This window comes from Acanthochromis polyacanthus, chromosome 3, assembly GCF_021347895.1.
Source record: "Acanthochromis polyacanthus isolate Apoly-LR-REF ecotype Palm Island chromosome 3, KAUST_Apoly_ChrSc, whole genome shotgun sequence".
NCBI classification, from domain to species: domain Eukaryota; kingdom Metazoa; phylum Chordata; class Actinopteri; family Pomacentridae; genus Acanthochromis; species Acanthochromis polyacanthus.
In genome coordinates, this window is record NC_067115.1 from 46,899,696 (window position 1) to 46,917,054 (window position 17,359).

General features: G+C 40.2%; 1 protein-coding gene and 1 long non-coding RNA gene across 2 annotated transcripts; one reads left to right on the top strand and one right to left on the bottom strand.

Moving 5' to 3' along the window:
- The first annotated feature begins 2,207 nt into the window (after positions 1-2,207).
- On the top strand, positions 2,208-3,511 carry LOC127533257 (uncharacterized). Its single transcript, XR_007941037.1, has 3 exons — positions 2,208-2,527; positions 3,129-3,274; positions 3,424-3,511. It is a non-coding gene; the product is annotated as an uncharacterized LOC127533257 (long non-coding RNA).
- Positions 3,512-4,250: 739 nt separating this feature from the next.
- LOC127533256 (uncharacterized) lies at positions 4,251-15,949 on the bottom strand. Its single transcript, XM_051945864.1, has 2 exons — positions 15,849-15,949; positions 4,251-11,927 (listed from the first exon to the last, which is right to left on the bottom strand). The coding sequence occupies exon 2, from the start codon at positions 11,124-11,126 to the stop codon at positions 9,045-9,047; it is 2,082 nt and encodes a 693-aa protein (XP_051801824.1). The 5' UTR covers positions 11,127-11,927; positions 15,849-15,949; the 3' UTR covers positions 4,251-9,044.
- Between the last annotated feature and the right edge of the window lie 1,410 nt (positions 15,950-17,359).

The following is a 17,359-nucleotide window of genomic DNA, read 5'->3' on the forward strand; positions in this document are numbered from 1 at the left end:
TGAAAATGGCCATTCTGATTGCATCTGGGCTAATCCCGACATCTACATACATCTTTTGCCTTTTGCAGCATCGTGGGTATGCAGTGATTTATATTGCCTTTATGTACATTTACAAGTATTTGTTTTTGGGACAGTGTTACATCTATGTTGTTGGGAACTTTGTCCAGCTACTAGCGTTAATATTTGCTAATTGATATTCTACAATAAGCTCATATGAGAGTAATTACAAATAAAGAGATCCAAAGGCCAGTGGTTTATGTTAAAATATGTTGTATATTTCATTTTTAGGTTGAGAAAAATAGAAATACATACAACTTGTAATGTTAAAAGGTAACATCTGCAAACAGATTTCATTTATTTGAGATAATGAGTTGAGATGTTTACAATGTGTATTTGTACATATTAAAAGCAAGCATGTCATTTATCATGCTTTTGTCTGTTTCAGTTTCACCCTTTAATGTCAACAAACCTGTGGATAAGGAGTCGAATGTCTTCAGAGTCTTGATGTTTGGAAGGCGCTTATCTGACTGTCAAGTTATATCAGCATGTATGATGAAGACAGTACAGTCAGTTTTTAAAATTCCATAAAAGTCACAGATGTAAATTATGAGGTCAAATGGAATCAATTGGGTAAGAAATCTTTCCCTGCTCTCCAGAAAAGGTAGACCTTTTTTTTTTTTTGCCTCTCCATACCCAAATGTCTTTTTGCTCTTTGTTCTGTGACCAATTCCTGCTGAGAAACAGAAAGAGACTCAGGTAGTTTAAAATCAAGTTTGAAATCACAATCTTCAGTATCCAACTTAGCCTTCGTCATGGCTCTGGTGAGAGCACAAGCTGTGAACACCTCTGGAAAGTTCCTCTCACAGTCATCTGGTTCCTTCAGTTGAGCTGAAACTTTGACAGGACCCCCAGAAGGCCAAACTCGGCCACCAGCCTCAAACCTACTAAATTTAGAAAGATTTGCAGGTCTAGCTGTACCAAAATCTGTGGGATAGTTTCTACAACTTTTACCTTTAAGTGCTAAAATATACTCATCGGCTACAGTTGCCGATGGGGAACAGTTGCCGGGGGGGGACTTCCCAGTTTCACTGAAAATGCTGTGAGCTATACAAATGCAAATCAGACTGATGGGTGTATGTCTGTGGTGGAAGGGTTGGTGGGTGTGAAGTGTAAGGTAGGGGGTGAGGTTGACTTTTCACACTTGAACTGGTTTTTAGAGAAAAAGAACCCTACACAAACAAAACTATACAGTATATACTTTATTTGAATCAGGGTTCATACAGCTTTTATAAAAGTAAAATCAAAGCGTAAACAAACAACTCAAAGGCTTCAAGACTATAACCAAAAACAAAGAGGTTTTGCCACTAAATCTACTCCAAGCCCATAACCAACCATGCTGCCCCAAACTAAAGTACAAACTACAACCCCAAACCATCACAAAATGTTACAAAATCTGATCAAACTTAACCTAAACATGTGTGATCTCCCCAAAACCAAGGTTAAACACAATACTAAACCTAAAATTCAACTAAATTTAACAACGTATTGTGCAAAAGTAATTTGACAAACTCACCTAACCCAGGTTTTGTCTCTGGTGACGAGCCCCCACTTGTTACCACTCTGGCTCAATGAGTGGCAACAAAGATGGGGAGACCACACAAAAGTCAAAGGTTTAACAAAAGATTTATTTAAACAATAAAACGTGTAAGTGTAAGGTGTAGTGCATGTGGTGTGTGGATGTGTAGATAAATCAAAGTAAACCAGAAGGAGACAGCATGGTGGCCAGGGATCAGGAGCAGAGACAGAACAGGTGTGCCAGATCTGCCGAAATTGCCCAAATTAGGAAGAAGGCCCATAGCCACACCAAACCGGCACAGCCCACCTGCACAGAGGGAGATGGGAGAGGAGCAGCTGCAAAGGCCCTGGGGCCGTCAAATCATAAATAAAATAAAATGCAAGAAAAACAATTTGACATTTTTCACAAAAAATAAAATACATTAAAAACAAATACACAAGGCCATTAAAAGAAGCATTAAAGAGCAGCATGGAGACGCCTGAACACAACAGATGGAGAACAACTTGTTGTCCATGAACTCACCATGAATATGGAGTCCAGGTGAGGATGCTGGACAGACTGAGCTCTGGGAACCTCTGAGTTCTGCTGCTCCACTCTGTGGATCAACATCAACAGTTAACTCTCACTTTATCACACAGAGACAAACACCAGCTGAATGTCCATGATGTTCATTAGAGATTCCAACATTAGTCTGTTTTCCACTGCAGGAGCTTTCTGTTCATTTTGGCTCATCATCAATCTTTGTTCTGACCACAGGAACCGTCCCTGTAGAACCTCTTTCTGGACTGTTTCTAGGAGTTCAAAGTTCCTGCTCCAGGGTTGGAATTTCTGAGAGAACCTGGAAAACTGCTCTGTAGGTCTTGATGGTGAGTGATTAAACTCCGAGGACAAGAAGAACCATTTTTATGTCCTCTCCATCCTCATCCAGCATCAGTTGTCTCCATCAGCAAGGTAGAATTCACCCTATAGGCTAACATGTAGGCTTACAAACAGGCTAACATGTAGGCTAATATGTAGGCAAACATACAAGCTAACATGTAGGCAAACAGGCTAATATAACAGACTAACATGCAGGCTAACATACATGCTAACATGTTGGCAAACAGGCTAATATAACAGACTAACATGCAGGCTAACATACATGCTAACATACAGGCTAACATGTTGGAGAACATTCAGGCTAATATACAGGCTAACATGTAGGCTAACATACATGCTAACATACATTCTAACATGTTGGCAAACATTCAGGCTAATATACAGGCTTACATTTAGGCTAACATGTAGGTCAACATGTAGGCAAACATGCAGGCTAACAAGGCTTATATGATCACAGAACTGGAGTTTTGTCCAGCAAAACGATTCCTTGATATTTTAGTGAACTCAGAGTTCTTGCTGTAATCCACCTGGTTCTGTTTTTAATGTCTCCGTGGATGATGTTCACATTATTGGCATTACTTCTTGAAAACATTTGTTCTGTTCGATGAGGAGCCAATCTGCTATCAAGCTCGCAGCTCTGAACCCTTATTCTGAACATCTTACCTCTCTGCAGCAGGACCTGGTTCTCCTTTAAAATGAATAGGATGATCCTTAGACCGGTCACTCTGGAAGGACACACAGCTGGATCTAGGTCCAGGTTCAGGTCCAGAGGACTCTGGTCTCTGATGGATTCTGGTAAATAGAGAGGAAGATCACCAGGTAGGAAAAATCATGTAGCAGAGTTTCAGAGTGATTTAATGATGGAACATATTTGGAACAATGATAGAACATTTGACACAACAGTCAGTAGTTTGATTTCACAGCTTACTTCTTCTTTTTTCTTCGTTTCTTCTTTCCTCTTACTTCAGGACCTTGTTCTCCTTTAAAGTCAATAGATTGATGCTTAGACCGGTCACTCTTTAAGGACACACAGCTGGATGGAGGTGGAGGTGGACGTCCAGGTCCAGGTCCAGGTCCAGGTGGATTCCTGTAAATAATGATGCAGCCGTGATGTGATGCTGAGCTCTGACATGCAGCAGAGTCCTGGACAGTTAGAGATGGTGGTCTCACCTCTGAGCTTTGCTCTGGTTCTCCTGTTCCCCACACAGAGAGCTTTGAGAGGGAGGGACTCCCTCCTCTCTGTCCTCACACTCATCCATGATGCTCAACTCACAGCAGCTCAGACACACTTTCTACCTTCACCTGCACAGGAAACAAACATCATTCATCCACTCAGATCCTCCTGGAGAAGATCAGCTGCTGCACTTCTACTATCAGTCCAGCAGATGGAGTCATGGAGCTGCAGAGACTCAGAGAAACCGAAAGTAAAAAAGACATGATGCAGCAGTTTGGATTGTGAAGAAACAAAGCAACATCAGCAGCTCATCAAACTGACTCAAGTCCATCAATAATCTCATAGAAATATTGACTGATTGCAGTCAATCAATAAGCTAATAATCATATTGATCCATGTTTAAACAGCAGTCATCCAAAGTTTGTGCTGAAATAAGAAGTGAACATGTAGAAACATGACAGAGCAGAAACAAACAGCAACATTACTGAAGTTAAAGCAGCAAACAAAGCAAACTTACACTTTATTCAAAGCGCTGAAGAAGAAGAAGAAAGTTTCCAGTCCACTCCTGGATGCTCAGACATCTGATCTGTTGACTGGAACCAGTCAGGACTCCACCTATGAGGAAGCAGCAGGCAGACTTTCACAATAAGAGCACATTCTACAGGCTGATTCCCACTCATTTCATGTGACCGATTATTTCAACATTCAACCTTTTTCATGTCACTCAATATCCAACACAACTTGTACAAACCCTGTGCTTTATGAAACCAGAAGCTCCCATCAGGCTGTAAATCCCTGACAGTTAACATTCCCTAGAATGGAATCACTGGGACAGAACCAACATCAGCAGAGATCACACGGATGCACATTTCCCTCAACATGTCTGCTCTCAGTCTCATTTAATGCTGCATTTAAGAAACATCTGAACATTTCTAGCATCTGGTTTCTTCAAAGTGGATCAGGTGAACTTTATTTCACTTTAAATCTTTTCCCCTCTGCTAGACAGATCAGATCACAGGTAGTGATTGACAGATGATAAGAACAACTCATGTTTAGAACTGTCTGACAAACAAAAACAATATTTACTGATAAAACACATTGATGTCTGCATCAGTTTGAGAACTCCTGCTGGTTGGGAACACCCCAACATGTCTGAACATTTGGTTTAAATTTATGTACAGAGTCAAATCCACAACCAATAACATGAAATAACCCCACAAAAATGAAAAAAATCACCACAAAAAAGTGCAAAAATCACTTTTAAAAATGCATTTAAAAAAAACAAAAAGACATAAAATTTCCATGAAAGCACTCAAAATTACGGAGCCCCAGAAGGGACATGGAAGAAAAAAATCAGGAAGAATCCGGAGAAACACATCGATTGGACATTAGCTCTTCAGAGTAGCGACCTATCTTCATCGTAGTCACGGGCAACGGCGACTACGTCTGATAGTCCTTGGGCCAGGACCCAAAATTTCAGATATCGGTACCACCTGAGATGACCAATTCTTTTTGGTATTTTTAACTTGCTATATGCCTCTAGTTTGCATTTTGATATGATAGCCCTTGCACACTCACAGCTAAATATATGTTATCACTCGTTTAATGGACATGACCCACGATGAAATGCATGGAGTCTGAGCCAAAAGTCCTATCAACACGACAGGACAATTTGATGGGATTTTTCTTCATTGCTAAAAAATATGAAACACCACATGCTACACATGACCTGAATAATAACTTTACAGCTCAGAATGATACTATAACAAACATAAGACTGAGATTTCATTGCTGTGGTAACAAGAGTATCTGTAAGCAGGACGGGACAATAAAATAGTGAAAATTTGACGAACAATTTCAAAGTTAAATTCTATTGAAATTAAAAAAAAAAAAGACAAACCATGTCTTGTGATTTGTGGTCAGTGTGAGACAGCAGACTATAATTTCCAGTTAAACATACAAAATACCTTTTAAATGGTGTCAAAACTGTCAAAATTGTGATGACAAGTTAAAAAAATATAACCCAATTATAACAGACTGCTACCAGAATTCATCATATGTCAAAACACTATTTCAAAGACAATTTCCATTACAAAGCTGAATTTTCAAATGCTTTTGCAGTTTTGATTTTAATTACATTTTTATCAGTTCCATCCTGTTGTGCTGTGTGGTAATTCTCTGAGAACAGTACAGAGTTATAATGAGATGAAAACATAAAATACAGGTAGAAGTCATTTCTTACACGTACCAGTATCATATAAAACAAAAGCAGTCATTCAAGTTAATTCAAAGTTAATCCTAGAAAAGGAAAGGATATTACCATGGTTAATTGATCTAATTCATCTTAATTAACCTTAATTAGAACTGTAAAAGGCAACCTGCATAACTAGACTTCTCAGCAGTTTCTTCAAAGGACCTGAAAACAAACATGAAGCACTTTGAATCGCCTCGTTGTTGAAATGTGCTATATAAATAAGTTTGCCTTAGCCTTTGCCTACACCTACCCACCAATAACTCCTTCTATAGGAAAAAACAAGGCAAATACACAGTTACCAAATAAGCAGGAAAAGATGCATTTATTTGGGTCTGATGTTTAATTATTATAATAGATTATATTTACAATATATTTCTCACAGTTTTATTTGATTATTGAGTTATATTAAATGTGACCTTTGCGTACTGCAAGATTTAACCCGCTGAAACCAATTGATGATATTAATGCAATTTATTTTCCTTTTTACAGTTTTTTTATGATTGCATAAACACTAAAAACAAAAGAATCACATAATTATCAATACCTTACACTCAAGGAGGAAAAGACGGGACCAGATTTTCACCACTAGAAACACAAAGTCAGCCTCACACTTTTTGCAGAACAATACACACAGTCATTTGCAAAACACTAAACACACTTGTATACATTAGACACAGACGTATATCACGATGTCACTTCCTTGCAATTCCACAGCACTGATGGACAAATCACCACACCCATGAGCCATTTGGTTAAACACCCACATCAGGTGTCCAAACACATGATTGCTTTATTGTAGACATAGATATATACAAACACTAGGGCTGAATCCCAAACCGCCCCCTACACACTATCCCTACACACTACCCCTCCGTTTGCGCGTTCCCGCGGAGGGTCCTCCATATTAAGGGCCGTCCCAAACCACGTAGTGCGGAGGGGGAGTGGACTGTTCAGCCCTTAAATAGCGAGTCTGCATCGATGCTCACTCTGGACAACTTTTTCAGGAAGTGCAACGTCGAAATGGAGGAGGAAACAAACATATTGATGTGAGTTCCACATGCGTCCTTTATTTCTCCCACGCCTTTTTCACACTGACAGAACATCACAAAAAGAGTGGTGAAAAAAGATAAAACAAAAGAAACAAATCTTCTTCTCTGCTGATGTTTGATTTAATTGTGCACCCCCTGACACCTTAAAATTTGAACACAACTGACAGAATTCATTTATTCATTTGTTGGATTTGAAATGCCAGATAATAGGATTGGAAAAAATGTGAGTGAAAAAAGTGGGATGCTTTCGTCTTCTGGAAGCAGCAGCGATCCTTGTTAGTTGCAACCTGTCCCACAGCGCAACAGCCATGCACAGTAGGCGTGTTTGTGTTACCATGGCGATGACGTCTTCCGTTTTCCGGTGAGGCGACAGGGCGTCCCATTCCTGACGATCGTATTAATACCCTCCCCCTTCAATAATAGGTGCCCTCCACAGCTGCGAGTGTGACTTCTTTTAGAGTGACACTCGGTAGTGGAGGGAGAGTGTGTAGGGGGCGGTTTGGGATTCAGCCTAGATGTCTCAAGGAGGAGTCGGCAGCGTCGTCACTTGGCAGCCATCTTAGGACAGGGGACTGCTCTGGCGTGTTGTACTGTAGTCAATGGTAAGGTGGATGATTTCCTCACTTTAACACTCGTAACTCGCTCAATTCTTGATTGATTTACAAATGGTTTAGTTTATTACAAACCTGATTAACGTGGCTATGATTCAGGCTAAATGTTGAAGGGGGCGGTTTGGGATTCAGCCTAGATGTCTCAAGGAGGAGTCGGCAGCGTCGTCACTTGGCAGCCATCTTAGGACAGGGGACTGCTCTGGCGTGTTGTACTGTAGTCAATGGTAAGGTGGATGATTTCCTCACTTTAACACTCGTAACTCGCTCAATTCTTGATTGATTTACAAATGGTTTAGTTTATTACAAACCTGATTAACGTGGCTATGATTCAGGCTAAATGTTGAAATCGCAGCTTTTCGTTTTGAAAAATGGTTTCACGGTAAATGACAGGTCACTGCTCTGCAGTCAACACTTTGTAAAAGAAGATTTTGACAGGACAGGGCAGACTGTCAGACTTAAAGCTGCGACAGTGCCAAGAATCTTCAACTTCCCTGCTCATCTTCAAAGGGTATGTGCATCATTGGCCACAAGAATTCAAGGTGTTAAAGATGGATAAATCAATATTTAGATATGTGATTTAATGTCACTTTTCCTAAAGTTTAGGAATAAATAATGTGTTGTATACTACAGAACATTTGATTACTTAACTGTTTATTTTAGCCGGTAACAACAGCAAGCACAACAAGAAGAGCAGAGGAAAGCCTGACCATGGCCCTGGATCCCCCTGATGATGTGAGTATTTGCATGCATGTGGAATGTCATGAACAAATAAAAGCATCATATGGCTTGTCATTAAACTGTTTATCTCCATGGTACCCAGGAAGGGTTATGATGGTGTTACTAGAAGAGCCCAGTATTTTTTGAGGTGGTGTTCTGCAGTGGCGGACTGGCACCAAAAAGAGGCCCTGGCAACTTTGACAGAGAGAGGCCACATTCGTCTTCTTCGTCATCTGCAACCAACAGAAACATAAACATTACACTGCCACATAGCATAATAGTATAGCTTACGTAACCAGAACATGAAAAAAATAAATGTTTTACCTTTATGTAGTTACAGTAGCAGGTTGCGCAATAATTTGCTTTTCTCTGCCACTCAATCACATCATCCGAGGACCTTCTCCGTTGCCATTAACATGAAGGCTTCCAAATTTTCCTCTCGCATTCTGCTCCTGAGACGACTCTTAATGAACTTAAGTGTCGAGAAGCTTCTTTCACATGCCACTTGTGTGCAGGACAGGGTCAACAAATATTTGTAGGCCAACTGTATTTTGTGGTACGCATGTGAGAAGAACTTCAGCTGCTGGAGGAGGAAGTAGCAACACACAGCACAGTTCCTGCAGGCTGTGCATCTTTTGCGAACAAGATCAATTTCCTCCATGTCCTCCTGATTGTCCTCTTCTTCCTCAGAGGTAAGAGACTGTGACTCTCTGGTTGTATACTCACTGAGAGGGGACTTTTTAATAGTGTCCCAGTGGAGGGCCAGGCTGCACAACTCAGATTGTCAATTTTCAACTGTTGCATCTTCATCAAAAGGAATGAGGCATTTACCGATGTCCTCAAGTGCATTGTGGGGAAGCCCATTTGAATTTATCTCTGGAAAATGAAGCGGATCTAGTAACGATAAGTCAGCATAGAGTTTCCCGTGCTGCAGGAAGCGGCGGTGCATACACTCAGAGACTGTATCAAGAATGATGTTGTGAACATTGATCCTGTAGGCTGTCAATGAGTCTGCAGTTGTGTTTTCTTCATCGGCAGACTCTCCTGGCATTGTTTTCCTTTTTTTCATGCGTTTTGGTGGCAGTGCAGCCTGCACTTCCATTTCAGAGTCCACATTTTGGAATCCACCATTGGCCCATTTCACAAAATTGTCTGCCACGTCTTTCACTGTGTCAAACTCTCTGACAAATTCTTGTAGTTTGTTGTGTGTTTCTGTCACCATGCGATGGGCAGTCAAGAGATCCATGGTATTGGTTTGGAGATACTTTGACAAAGGCGATGTGAGTGTGAAAACACGCAGGAACAACTGTGCAGTGAGAACTGTCTCATATTTAATGAGTGACTCAATGAAGGCACGTACAGCTGGCTTAAACTGTAAGTTGTCCTGAATTTTGGACAATGTTTCAACTAAGTCCACATACAAAGCATTCTTTGGCTGGGCAAAGGATCCAAAGATCTTCTTTAATGCAGCATCCTTTGAAGACCATCTTGTTTCCCCAATCAGTGAAATTCTTCTGTGTTGGGGGTCCTGACTCACACCTTCCCAAACATTCATTCTCTGATATGAGTCACGAAGAAACACTGCAGTCTCATTAATCAACCCAAATAATGATGCTGCTGTTATCACAACACCTGTGGTTTCAGACATAACCAGGTTTAAAACATGGGCATAACACCATACATGCATTTGGGTTGGGACTTCTTTTGACAGCCAGGCAGAAAACCCTCTGTATTGCCCCTGCATATTTGCAGCCCCATCTGTTGAGTTTCCAATGCAGTTCTTCACATCAAGTTTGCAAGTGGCCAACGTCTCCTTGAGCAGTTTAAGAAAGTCCTCCCCTGTTGATGACTTGCATTCAACAACTGCAAGTAGCTTCTCCTGAATGCTGCTCTCTGTTACGTAGCGGACTACAACACTGCACTGATCTTTTGATGTTATATCTTGGGTTGTGTCTATCTGTACAGTATACATTCCAGCCTGGTTTACTTCAGTTGCAATTGTTTCCTTGATGAGTTGCCGGATAGCCTCCAAAACAGAACATACTGTAGTTTTGGACATTAATGTCACTCGTGAGCCTCTTCCTTTGCCAGTGCTTGATTGGCTTTTTTGGATGCAGTCTTGAACATGCTGCTGTAAACAGCTGTCATATTTGCTGAGAAGCAGAAGAATTTCAAGAAAGTTCCCATGATCCACAGACATGTCTGCTAATGAGTGAGCTGCCTCATTTTTACTTCCACGATAACCGAGTGCGCATTTGCCTATCAATTTTGTAACATCAATGACACGCTGTAGGACTTGTTGCCTCTTCTGCACCTGTTCTCTGCGAGCTGACATATTTGCATCCAGCAGGTTAGGGATGTCTGCTTTACTTATCCATGAAAGATAAGCATTCACACATTCCAGATGAATATGTGTGTTTTCATGACTGTTGAGCCTCTGATGAATGTGTCTCCAATCCTTACATCCTTGAATGAAGGCACTTGTGTCTGTCTTTTTAGAAAATGCCATGCAAACTGCACAAAATAATGAGTGGTTCTCAGCATCATAACTCACCCATTTTCTTTGTGATCCATCTTTATGTCTGTATGATTTCTTGACAGATTCTTGTGCGTCAGAAGGCTGATTTGGGTGAAACTTGAAAAATAATTCAAGTGTGTTGGATTTTGGACGTTTGAAATAATTACATTCATTCTGGATCACCTCTGTCACTGGAGCAGCTGTTTCTCTACTTGTGGCTGCAATAGCAGGTGCAGGTGTGACGGCAGCGTCCATTTCTTGGCCTACAGTCTGTGTTGCTGACTCTTCCTCCACTAATTCCTCCTCTTTTTCCTCTTCAGACCTGCTCCCACTCTTGTCTGCCATCATGTCACCTTTATCACTCGTGCTAGCAGCAGGAGCGCTGCTGGGCACATCGTCGGGCACAGGCTTTTTAGAGAATAACTCCACAATATTTGCACTTTTCCCAGATTCAGCCAATAAAGCCTTATGCTTCTTCTCTCTTTTTTTTCTGCTCCACCCTTTTCTACTCGCCGTTTTCTCCCTCCTCGATCCATTTTATTTCATTCCGTGTTGTTGACCTGTTCGCATTACCCATCATTCAATTGTCATTTGACCCGTCATCTCACCAGGTCAACAATCGCGAGAAAATCCACTGACGACCGAAAAACATCCAAAAAACCTTATAATAGATTAGACATTAGATAAATTCACGCTATATGTCCTTTACAGGAAAAATAAAAAACGTCATTATCATTGTTTAGTTGAGTAGGCCTATTATTTGTTACAGTTAACAGGCTGTTTTTTTTGTTTGCTTTTTTCCCTCTTTTTTGTGGGCGCCTTCAGCTCCACTTTATTTTTTTATTATTTTTATTTATTCATTTATTGATTTGCGGCCACCTGTTGACGCAGCCGGTCCGCTTTATTTATTTATTTAGCCTAATCATTTGCGGCCGTCTATTGATGCGGCTGCTCCGCCCCGCTTTATATTTTCATTTATTTATTTGTTTGTGATGCTGCCTGGTGGCAGCCGCATGACCAGGCAGCCACAGTGGCATTTGCTCACATTGCCCAATGGCCAGTCCGTCCCTGGTTCTGTCCTTCTAATGATCTTTGAAAAAGGAAAGCTCCCTGTATTGGATCTCTCGGTGCACTCATCACATTGTTCTCCTAAATAGATCAAAATTAGAACAGTTGAGAGGTACTGTTGTGAGTGCAATGTCAACACTCATGATTTGTTCACGTTGACCATTGTTTTGATGCCATTTAACAGAGGGGACTAGAGCAACACTGTAACAGGCTTGATTTTCTTTTTGAACTATGTTCACATGTCCCACCATGTGACTTGCAGGCTCTTTTCCAGCAGCTACACCTGAAGCTTTTTTAGAGTTTTTAGAGAAAGTATCAAAAAATATATATTATTAATTTAAGGTAACCCTAATTTCAAATCAAAAATATCTCTGTAGATTTGAGAAATCTTGTATGTTATGAACCCCAGCAGAAAATGAACTGCCTTTCTGTAGCAGAGCTCCAGTCAACGTAGTCTTGACAAGTATATTCTTGTGTTCAAAACCGAAGTACTTCAGCTAGTAAATACTATGTAAGGCTTGATTAAAGATAATACTACACTTGTTTTTATGAATCAGTACATGCCATGTTCAGTTTCACTCAGAAATGTCCAGTCTGTCTTCTTTCACTCTTTCCACATCATAGCATAAAGACTCTGCATGACATCAGAGTCACAGGAGTAAATTTTATTGACCAGTCATCTTCTATGAGAGCATTAGAAATTAAAATGCTTCCATTTTGAAATCAGCATTTCAGTTGCAACATCACAAAGCAACATCATGCTGCATAAACATGTTTTTTTTTCCCACCTATAGCACTTGGTTAAGTGTATTAAAATTCAAATTATAGTCACTTCTCTGGACAAATTTTGAATGATATTTTTTCAAAACATACCCTCATTCTGTGATTGTGCCATTTGTGCTCTCGGGGACAAACTCCGTTTCAAATCATTGACCATCTCCCAAAAAAACTTTTTTTTTTTAAATCATAAACTGTGGAGATTTACAATGCTATCTATGAAATATTAGTTCAGTATGTCAGACACTTTCTTAGAGGTTTTTCAGTGGACTGCAGACCCAGTTTCACTCGTTTTTTTATTTTCTCACATTGAAATTTGAGGCTGTTTGAAGATGAATATCTCAAGAACAATTCTAGATAAAAGCCTGAAACCTTCACTTGTTTGTCTTGCTAACATCAGCAGATCAGATTGCTGTTAAATACAACAGTGGATTGGACATCCCATACATTTGTGAAATACTGCATTAAGAATCACTTTGAGGTCTTCAAGAGTCATTTATTTTAGTACAATCATAAAACTAAACACATCCTAATAAAAGACATTAAAACTGAAAATTGACTGGTTCATAAAATATTTCTTGTAAACAACAAACCAAAAAAATATCATTTGTATTTGTGTCTTTCTGATGCAGCCACACCCTTAGAAACACACGAAAAAGACTTTTCAACAAATATTTCATAATATTTAAGATTGTGTCAAATTTTCAGGGTGTCTCTGTGCTTGCGCTAGCCATTCGCCACTTCTCCATAGGCAAAGCCTTCCTCAGGATGGCAAAGCCATTTTTAGCATGTTTAGCCACGGTGGCGAAGCTAATTTTGCCTAATAAATGTGGAAAAAGGGTTAACCCTTAAAGCTTCAGTCAATTCCAGCCGTTTTCAGTACAAAAAAAAATCGCTAATATTCTATTTTTAAATAAAAAAAATTACGAAAAATACGGGGAATATTGGACGGGCATCGCGAGGTGCTTTTCCTTGAAAAGGACCGATTCGGGGATTTTATACCGACTTCAGGACATGTTTTGGACAAAATAGTTTCCTGGCTTGTGTCATCTGGATGTAAAAGGTTGGATTATGGCCGTTTTTTGTGGAATCTTTTTTTTTGTGTATAATAATGAACCCGGAAATGTGAGTCGCGCTGTGTGCGTTGAAGCCGTGTATAGAGAACGGATGGATGAATATTTGTTTTTGTCGGACAAATGTGTTTTTCTCACCCGCTGTGGTAATCGCATCTGAAAGTGGTTTATACCGGCGGATTCATGAGAATCTAAGCTTTCCATCGGTGTATAGTGTTTGTATAAGCGCGTTTGCGGCCGTCGGACATTCTTGAAATTCCTATGCAAATTAGTAGGTGTACCGCCGGCGGTACACTGAAGCTTAAAGGGTTAACTTGCAACTTTTTTGTAATTTGCCGAGCGATAATCAAAGAAAATAAACTGCGTCTCCTTTACTGAAGAGCGCTACCGAGTATAACCGGAACGACCTGAATGCTTCCGATCATTAATAGATGCACACTGTCACGTGTCTCGTCTCAGCCAATCAGAAAAAAGGATACAGACTAACCCAGGTGTTGTGCAATTTTCACACTCCCCGGAAAAATCTGACTCCCCCTTCGCATGAACGCGTGTGACTTACTTTTCACTCTGTGGCCACTTGACGGGTTTTCTGTAGTAGGTTTACTGCTTTTGCTGTTGTTTTTGGGTTAAATGTGACTAAGTACCGACCTGCAGACATGTTTTCCTGTTAAATATGATGAGGTGACATGTTTCTCCTCCTCTTCTCATCCGTATGTGCGCACCCTAAATGGCATCGGGGAGATTCTACGCTACTCTCAGCTTCACTCCTATGAGGACATCAGGACAGGACAGGGTGTAGTCGCCAAATATTGTTCACATTCCATCAGTGTTCTACACGTGTCATTCAAATAATTGTTCACTGAGAAAACTTTATATCTCCTTACTTAAAATCAGACTCCCCTAAGAATGCAAGATATGGCATCAAAATATGTCTGGTATTTATGTATAAAGTCTTTAATATAAGTATCGTTCTTAAGTATAAAGTAATCTCTTGTTGTTATTTTTATAGGGCCAGTTAACAATATAATAGAAGTGAAATTCTTTATTGATCCCACACCTGGGAAATTATTTGCTACAACAGCTAAAACACCAAATCACAACAAGTTTAAAAAAAAAACTCGTAAATTACAGTCTGTAAGAACAGAATAATGAAATAAGGGGCTAAATGATCACAGTATGGCAGATTAAGAACAGAGAGACCATTTCAAAACTAGATCTTGAACAGAAATATGCAGGTTGAGTTAAAAGTGCAGATTGTATGATATGAAATAAAATCTGGAGTCAGATTTTTCTGGGCCACTTGACAAAATCTGACTCCCCTACTATTTTTGGAATGCAAGAAGTGGCAACCTCCAAACTTTCTCAGCTACAACATCTGCACCTCTGCTACTGCTGTGTGAAGTATCAACTATGTATTACTTATTACTATCATTACAGGAGAGAAGTTGTAGGGGTAGTCAGATTTTTCTGGACCACTTGACGAAATTTGTCAGATTTTCTCCACTTTCTCTCCTGTAATGACTACTTCACACAGAAGCAGAGGTGCAGATGTTGTAGCTGAGAAAAGATGGATGGATGGATGGATGGATGGATGGATGGATAGATGGATAGATGGATAGATAGATAGATAGATAGATAGATAGATAGATAGATAGATAGGAATCCTAAGGCCAGTAATCTCCTAAATTATGATTAATCATCAGAGAATCACTGCCAGTGTCATGGTAATGACTGGATGCAGCTAATTTACAAAGAAATGATTCTGAACTACATGTCAGCTTTCAAAGATTGGACTTTTCATAGAACACTTCATGTTTTTATATTTACAGACTGACAGACAGGAATCCTAAGGCCAGTAATCTCCTCAATTAATTATGCTTAATCATCAGAGAATCACTGAACCAGCTCTGCATCTAACAGGTTCCTGCAGCCCAGAGGGATCTGAGGAACCATTAAGGTGGTAATTGAGGAAATTCACCCTGCTGCTCACTGCCTCCATCCAGACGTCTATCCCTCTACCACTGATAATTCATTTAACTGAGTAACCACTTTGAAGGGTTTAATTAATTTACAGTCACGTCTGTTAATGACAGCTTTCCTCTTAATGGATTTTGCAACGAAGCAACGAAGACACAAAACAAAGAAATTAGACCTGAATTCTGTGAAGCCGGATCTCAAGGACTTTAAGTTTGTGGAGGACTTCATGAACTTTTACTGAACCCTGCATGGAGAAATCTTCTTGGCAGGGGTTCACTGTGTCCAGTGTGCATACGCTGGTGTCGTTGTAGGGTTCCTTGTTGGTTGGACGTTGGTCCAGACTGGTCAAAGCAGCACTGTTCACCATTGGCAGAGTGCTGGCAAGTCTAAGAGTTTTGTCCATCCGTTCCATTCTGCTTGGAAAACAAACACACAAACACAGAGAACGTCAGTGTTTCCTGCAGCATTGAAGAACTGATGCCTTGCCTGAGATAGAGAGCACCCCAAATGACATCTGAAGACACTTTTACCTGTTGGAATTTAACATTCAATTGTCTGATTACATCAGAATTCCTAATCTTACCTACATCCCCAGATTAACCTGGACCAGATTTCTGTGTCAAAACGAATACAGATTAGACTGAACGATAGCTGATAATGTGTTAACAGAATTCAACTGACCACAGTTGTTCAAAACAGTTTTGAAACTATTTTGCATCAATATCCAAAATTATTCAATACATAATTGTGTGTACACTGTGACTGAGACCAGTCTTTACATACCTCACTGTGACACTGATTGAATGCTTTCTTTCTGGTGTGGATCTGCTGGTGTCGTTTCAGGGAACCCAAAGTTGTAAAAGTCTTCTTACACTTGTCACATCTGTATGGTCTCTCCCCAGTGTGGACACGTTGGTGAACTTTGAGGCATGCAGTGTAGCTGTAGCGTTTCCCACACTGGTCACAAATGTATGGTTTAACCCCAGTGTGGGTCACTTCATGAGCTTTTAACTGTGAGTACAATAGAAATGGTTTGCCACAGTGATCACATCGGTACACATCATGTCCAGTGTGGATGCGTTGGTGATATTTTAAGGTCTGTTGGGAGCTGAAAGTTTTTTCACAGGAGTCACAGTGGTACCGCTTTCTACCAGAATGGGGGCATTGATGGATCGACAACTGTTCATGTTGAGTAAAGGTTTTCACACACTGATCGCAGTTGAATGGTTTAACTCCACTGTGAATGAGTTGATGATTTTTTAACGTACTCTTCTGAGAAAAAGCCTTTCCACACTGATCACAGCTGAATGGTTTAACTCCACTGTGAATGAGTTGATGAGTTTTTAATGTACACTTGTGAGTAAAAGCCTTTCCACACTGATCACAGCTGAATGGTTTAACTCCACTGTGAATGAGTTGGTGGGATTTCAAAGAGAGCACGTGAGTAAAAGCCTTTCCACACTGATCACAGCTGAATGGTTTAACTCCACTGTGAATGAGTTGATGAGTTTTTAATGTACTCTTGTGAGTAAAAGCCTTTCCACACTGATCACAGCTGAATGGTTTAACTCCACTGTGAATGAGTTGGTGGGATTTCAAAGAGAGCACGTGAGTAAAAGCCTTTCCACACTGATCACAGCCAAACAATTTCACTCTACTGTGAATGAGTTGGTGGGATTTCAAAGA

Bases quoted from the DNA above. Each gene is read 5' to 3' on its own strand.
- LOC127533256 (XM_051945864.1), bottom strand. From the start codon at position 11,126: ATGATGGCAGACAAGAGTGGGAGCAGGTCTGAAGAGGAAAAAGAGGAG.